The sequence below is a fragment of the Nansenia antarctica genome (genome assembly GCF_963989245.1).
Source record: "Nansenia antarctica genome assembly, chromosome: 7".
NCBI lineage: Eukaryota > Metazoa > Chordata > Actinopteri > Argentiniformes > Microstomatidae > Nansenia > Nansenia antarctica.
Genome location: NC_137677.1, coordinates 7,045,129 through 7,052,628, shown reverse-complemented (window position 1 = coordinate 7,052,628; position 7,500 = coordinate 7,045,129). Strand labels below are relative to the sequence as shown.

Here is a 7,500-nt window from a genome sequence, read left to right as displayed (position 1 = left end):
TAATAGATCAGATTATGTAAAAAAATAAAAATTTGACAAAAATTGAGATAGAACCTTATAATTCTAACGTCACGAAAGGGCCCACTGTACATCCCCATGCCGATGTTGAGAAACTGTGTACAGGCGTTACAGATAGCACTGCTTCTGTAGCCTGGTCGGAGATTTGCTTGTGCCCACTTCTCTGTTGAGGTGGCTGTAGTTCAGTGGCAGCCAGGTCACTAAAGGTCAGAGCAGTTGGCTGAGTAGACCTGATGTCCAAGCTTCTACTCTCTGTCTGTCACCCACTAGAGACAGAGGGAGAATCAAATAAAGTCAACTTGTATTTCTATAGCACAATATATAATCCAACGCACAATAGGCATGGATGCAATGAAGTGCGCTTTACAGGGAAAATGTTTTGAAATAAAAGAGAAAAAACCCTAACCCTAACCCAAAAGACAGCCATTGTGATGAAAGGTTTCACTGCTAGGCCCCCCTACACCTAGTACAGAGTACAGGCAGCACGCTGGCCTTGAGAGGCACCCAGCAGACAGCTTCATTATTATCTCATATCAATGCATTATTCAAACATCCACCCTGTTTGAGACCTATTCTCGGTCTCGGATGATCGTTATCGAACAATGTTGTCTGTGGCTGTGAGTCCAATGCAGGGATGAGAGTCATTTAGAACAGATTCCTACTAGCATGTTAGCTTCATAGTGCCTTGAGTCACATTACCATATCAAACATGCTTCTTTGCGATAATGACTGTGCTTGTTTTTCTATTCTAGAAATAGTCAGTCAGATAGTTCTTCCAACATGAATGTTCACTGACGGAAGCAACCACTGTAAAACACCCCCATCCTGTCATGCATTCAGTGACACAGCTGGCATGAATAATGGTATTATCCAAAAGAGGAGTGGCATAACATCCATAACATCATGTCGTTAGCCTCTTAGCATAATTGCCTAAGTCATATTTTGGCCAAATTGAGATATCTGCAGATAACTCTACTCTCCTAACATTGCTGATTCACTGTGCATTATTGCCTATGCCATCAGCCTATCAGAATGCTTGTTACATTCCAAAATCACTATCTGCCCATGTCATCTCTTTGACATAGGCATTTTTGACACTGCATACAAAGATGGCTCAGCTGACCACAAGTGAAGCATGACTTAGGCAATTATGCTATGAGGCTAATGATATATAACCAGATTATAATCTCATGCACTGTTTATGTTCAGACTACACCATGCCTGTGTCTTTACTCGTCTTAGTCGAGACAAAGCTACCTAGCTAGCTACCCTTGAAAGAGAGATTGATCTCGTTATTTTTACCCTCCCATCATCTGAGATGCTTTTAATTCCTCATTAGGGCACATTTAATTGGAACCTGTACAATTAATTAATCAATTATGTAATTGACCCCAATCATTTACTTTGTTATTAACAAGTTCTAATCAACATTAATTTCATTGATGTCCCCAGTGTATCCGGAGACACTTAAATGCAATTTATATTAAAGACAATATCCACCGCGAGACAGAGGGACCAATCACTTTTCAATCCCGAGAAGCAGAGCGTTTTCATTTTTGCAACTCAGTGTTTCTTCATAACTGACTAGCCGACATTAGAGAATTCCTGCAGGCTACTGTTTGTATTGTATTGCAGTTTCTCCAGCCATCCTTTCTGAAGCATGATGTCCTTGGAAGCTTTTGATTGGAATATCTTAGGAAATAAACCCCTTTGAGTGACTTTATTTGCTTGAGTGAACAAACGATCCTGTAATTTGTTGTTTGTGATATTTGTACAAAATATGTGCCATCTTTTAATTTATCACCCCCCTCCCCACCCCACCCCAGCTTCACAGCAGATCTGGTTCAGTATTATGCCTGTGAGCTGTGAATAACCCCAACCCTCCACCCCCTCCCCACCCCCACCCTAACCCCCTATCCGCTACTGTCACGCCGAAATGGTTATTTTTAGTGGTGGGGATGCAGCTCGCTCTGCCCGCGCTCGGCTGCACAGACAGATTAATGGAGCAGGAGAGAAGGAGAGAGAAAGGGAGCACACATGCACAACCGCCACATGGCAGGAGGAGGGTGTGGAAGTGAGGGAGAGAGGAAGAGAGTGTGTGTGAGAGAGAGAGAGAGAGAGAGAGAGAGAGAGAGAGAGAGAGAGAGAGAGAGAGAGAGAGAGAGAGCAGGGGAATCCGGGCGGGGGAAGGATGCTGATGGGGAGAGCACAGCGTTGGAGGAAGGGAGAGAGGGAGGGAGAAAGAGTGTGTTTGTGTGTGTGAGAGAGAGAGAGAGAGAGTAAGAGAGAGAGTGTGTGTTTGTGTGTGAGTGTGTGTGTGTGTGTGAGAGAGAGAGAGAGTGTGTGTGTGTGTGTATGTGTGTGTGTGTGTGTGAGAGTGAGAGATAGAGATAGAGAGAGAGAGAGGGGGGGGGGGGGGAGGGAGGGAGAGCAGGGGAATCCAGACAGTGGAAGGATGCTGATGGAGAGAGCAGTGTTGGAGGGAGGTGTTGAGGTATAGACAGATGAAGAAGCTCCCTGAATGACTGGAGAGAATCCTATTAGTGTCACTTTAGCAAAGAGAGGGTGGACAGGAAATGGATGCTCCCCATCTCTTATGGCAGCATTTGTATTTGCAGCATACCATCGAACCATCCCCCCCCCCCCCCCCCCCCCCCAGGAAAGAAAGTAGGCTCTTAGATCAACTAATGATATCACGAAAGGCTTAACGCTGACGTCCGCAAAGCATATCTTAAGCGTACCTCCTAACACCGACTTAGAGATACGTTTGATATTCAGTTGATCCAAACATTTCCCCTTGGGGTCTGTTGTTGTGTACTTTAATGCAATTGGTAGTGGTGGGTTCTACATAATCCCATATGGAGGGGGGGGCGTGTTGAGAGTGTTGTGGCCTTGGGATGGAGAGCAGGACCGTGGCGCTGGCCCCGTTTGGACCCCAAATCAAATCAAATCAAATGTTATTTGTATAGCGCATTTCTCACAAGATGCGACTCAATGCGCTTTACATACTGACAGAGCCGCAAGCAGGCAAAAGTAAAAACCTGTACACCGTGTAGCCAGGAAAATTCCCTTGCAGCCCTCTACTCATAGAGCGACTACTACCAGTTTGCCTCTGTTCCCACGTCAGCCTGACTTTTTGGAGTCCAGCAGCGGCACATTTCACAGTAGCTCCTCATCAAGAGGCTTGTGCTTTAGAAGTTCATTTTAGTCCAACTAGACCCCCCCCCCCCCCTCCTCCCAAAATTGAACTTCTTCTCCCCCTTTTTTCTTAAACTGCAGCTTTTGGGAGATGAAGTGAAGGGAGGCGTTCAGCGGGGATTAGAACGAAGGCTATGAATATTTATGCCCGGTGAACACGGGGGTGCGTGGCATCAGCGGGTGGCAGGATGAATGAATAATGGATGTTCCCGCTTGACGTCAGAGGCAGCTTTAAAAAAGTCTCTGTATGGTTCCTCTAAGTGATCCCCTCAGTGGGAGAGGTGGCCCCGGCACATTGGCAGACCTGCCGCTATTGTGTCAGACGACCTCACTGCTGAGGCATCCTTTCATCTCACGCACGCACACGCACGCACGCACGGGATTGGCACGCAGGCAAGGGATCGGCACGCACACATGCACACAGGCACGCACGTACGCACACACACACACACACACACACACACACACGCACACACGCGCACACGTACACACCATCCGCTGGCAGGGGGGCACCCTCTCTCTGAACCTGAGTGCCTTATTGTAAGCGTGAGTCAGAGATCTTGACATCTGGCGGTGAATGCAGCCTTTGATATTGTGATTCTGGTATTCTGCCATCACAGGAATGGAAGGTACCTAGGCTGACTAGGGCAGGCCCTCCCCCCCTCTGTGAAATGCCAGGCTCCCGTCAATCATCCCCAACAGGTTTGACCAACCATCCCCCTGTCACCCCCCACAGCCCCCGACCCTGTCACAGCCCCCGACCCTGTCACAGCCCCCGACCCTGTCACAGCCCCCGACCCTGTCACCCCCCCCATCCCCCTGTCACCCCCCACAGCCCCCGACCCTCTCTTCCCCTCTCCAATGTACCGCACCCCTGGCAACAGTAGCCCCCACTCCCCCTGACACCCCAGCAGCACCCCAGCAGCAACTGCCTCCCCTTACCAACACCAGGAGCCAGGGAGCATGCTTCACACCTGGAGACACCGGTACTCACAGCTTTATAACATCTGAGCAGGTGAGAAGGCAGCTTTCCAGGGTGAATGTGAACAAGTCCAGAGTTCCAGACAACATCAACCCCAGGGTTCTGAAGGTGTGTGCTGGAGAGCTGGCGGACACATTCCAACATCTCTTCAGTCTATCTCTAAGACTGAGGAGGGTGCCACAGCTCTGGAAGACCTCTTGTATCGTCCCAGTGCCAAAGAAGGGACGGCCCAGCACCCCAAACGACTACAGACCTGTCGCCCTGACACCACAGGTCATGAAGATCCTGGAGAGGCTAGTGCTGCAACACCTTAAGCCCCAGGTGAAGGACTTCCTGGACCCCCGGCAGTTTGCATACCAGGAGAGCATGGGGGTGGAGGACGCCATCATTTACATGCTGCACAGGGCCTACACACACCTGGAGAGGCCACAGAGCATGGTGAGGACCATGTTCTTCGACTTCTCCAGTGCATTTAACACTATCAAGCCATCACTGCTGGCTGACAAACTAGCAGTGATGTGTGTGGAGGACTCCCTGACGGCTTGGATCCACAACTACCTCACAGACAGGCGTCAGTATGTGAGACTGCAGGGCTGTCAGTCTGAGGTGGTGGTGTGCAACACCGGTGCCCCCCAGGGAACTGTTCTGTCACCCTTTCTCTTCACCCTCTATACCTCCGACTTCCAGTTTAGCTCCGACCAGTGCCACCTGCAGAAGTTTTCGGATGACTCCTCTATCGTCGGTTACATCACAGACGACAGGGATGAGGAGTACAGGGCCCTGGTGGAGAGCTTCGTGCAGTGGTGCGACACCAACTACCTTTTGCTTAACACCAGCAAAACAAAGGAGTTGGTGGTGGATTTTAGGAGGAAGAGAAGGACCCCAGCCCCCATCATCATCAAGGGGGTGGAAGTCGAGAGGGTGGACTCCTACAGGTACCTGGGAGTACAAATTAATAACAAACTGGACTGGACTGACAACACCGAGGCTCTTCTCAGGAAAGGGCAGAGCAGACTGTTTTTCCTGAGAAGGCTGAGGTCTTTCGGTGTCTGCAACAAGCTGCTGCAAATGTTTTATCAGTCGGTGGTTGCCAGCGTTCTGTTCTTCGCCGTGGCCTGCTGGGGTGGAAACATCTGTGCCAGGGATGCTGCGAAGCTAAACAAACTGGTGAAGAAGGCCAGCTCTGTGGTGGGGACCGGGCTGGACAGCCTAGAGGTGGTGGCAGAACAGAGGATGGGGAAAAAACTGGCGGCCATGCTGGCCAATCCCTCCCACCCGATGTACTGCGAGCTGGCAGGGATGAGGAGCAAGTTCAGCCACAGATTTGTTCTCCCCCGTCAAAGTACAAAAAGATTTGGACAGTCCTTTATTCCAGCTGCACTCCGACTCTACAACCAGGCCCTGCAGGGTGGGGGAGACCTGGAGATGGAACTTTTGGAACTTTTTACTTATTGAGCCTGCACTGTTTTATGTATTTTATTGAATGTTTTTCTGTTTTCTGTACTGAATGTTTTCTGCCCTAACTGAGCTGTTTGACAACAAAATTTCCCCATTGGGGACAATAAAGGTTTTCAATCAATCAATCAATCAATCAATCCACACCTGCGCTAATGCTCTGCCTATTTGCATGTATAATCAGCTGCTGCCTGCCACTGAGTTCTTGATTAGAAGGCAGAGGACACGAGACGCGAGCTCTCTCACAGAGTGAACACATGAAAACTCCATTGTCCTTTTTCAAAGCAACTGTCTCACTCGTTGTGTCTGACAGCTTTGACAGGTAGTATGTTGGAAATCTGAAATGCTGGTTGGTTTGATTGATGGACTAAACTCGTCTCCCATCCCAGTTCGACAGGAGAGGTACTGTAGTGTAGATAGGCACCTCGGCATTGGTTTAACCCTTTCATGACTCTGGCTTTCTCTGTGTGTCTGTGTTTTGCAGTGAAGAAAGCCAAGCTCGATGGACCCCAAGGTGAGTAGAGGGCCAGCTATCTTTCACTCGGTCTTCCAGGGTCAGAGACACTGGTCGTGTTTAACGTGGAAAACGTGCCGTTTCTTCTTTGTTCCACAGAGAAATTTAACACCTACGTGACTCTGAAAGTGCAGAATGTCAAGAGCACCACCATTGCCGTGCGTGGCGGTCAGCCATGCTGGGAGCAGGACTTCATGTTGTAAGTATTTCTTATTCTTCTCGTCCTCGTCCTCGTCCTCGTCCTCCTCCTCCTCCTTCTCCTCCTCTTCCACTTCCTCCTCCTCTTCCTCTCTTATCCTCCTCTTCCTCCTCTCCTCTTCCTCATCTCCTCCATTTCATCTGTCCCCCTCTTCTCTTCCTCCTCCTCCTCCTTCCCTTTCCCCCCCCCCCTCCCCCCCTCTCTCTCTCTCCCTTTCATAGAGTCCATAGATAGTGTGTAACAGACAGGGACTGCTGTATTATTTATGCAGTAATGTCTAGGTAGGTACCTAAAGGGGCACTCCCACTGGTTTGAGTGCTGCAGTCAAGCGAAAGAAGTTTGCATGAAACCTGACCTGTTTTGGGCATCTCAGAGGCCAGTGGAGTCTCAGCGGTATTTTCACAAGCGTTTCATAACTGATGATCAGAGCAGGATGTTGTCCGGGCACTTGAAAAAAAATCCTTGAAATCTCGCCGCAAAAAGACGTGACAGCTCTATTTCCTCTCCCTCCACTCTCTCTCTTTCTCTCTCTCTCTCTCCCTCTCTCTCTCTCTCTCTCTCTCTCTCTCTCCTGCTATCTCCTCTCTGCCTGGTCCATAACACAGCCACAGTGTCAGCCGTTTCCCAGATTACTCCCTGGCCGGCCAGAGGAAGATATCAAAGCGGAGGCTATTATTAGTCTGGAATGGCTGGAGAGGCTGGTCCTCCTGTGGGGCACAGAGGGAGTCTGGCTAGTAGAGACTGGGGATGACTAGAGTACACACATTATTGACCCAGGCCTGACTAGTAGATAATGGAGATGACTTATTGACCCAGGCCAGACTAGTAGATAATGGAGATGACTAGAGTACACACATTATTGACCCAGGCCTGGCTAGTAGATAATGGAGATGACTAGAGTATACACATTATTGACCCAGGCCTGACTAGTAGATAATGGAGATGACTAGAGTATACACATTATTGACCCAGGCCTGACTAGTAGATAATGGAGATGACTAGAGTATACACATTATTGACCCAGGCCTGGCTAGTAGATAATGGAGATGACTAGAGTATACACATTATTGACCCAGGCCTGACTAGTAGATAATGGAGATGACTAGAGTATACACATTATTGACCCAGGCCTGA

At 49.1% G+C, this 7,500-nt stretch overlaps 1 protein-coding gene across 1 annotated transcript in view; it reads left to right on the top strand.

The window, feature by feature from the left end:
• Positions 1-2,070: 2,070 nt before the first annotated feature.
• Positions 2,071-7,500, top strand: part of unc13a (unc-13 homolog A (C. elegans)) — a gene marked incomplete at both ends in the record, with an annotated part of 53,607 nt that continues 48,177 nt past the window's right edge. The window contains 3 exon segments of the mRNA XM_080536042.1: positions 2,071-2,092; positions 6,138-6,167; positions 6,267-6,366. Coding sequence (XP_080392168.1) covers positions 2,071-2,092; positions 6,138-6,167; positions 6,267-6,366 — 152 coding nt within the window.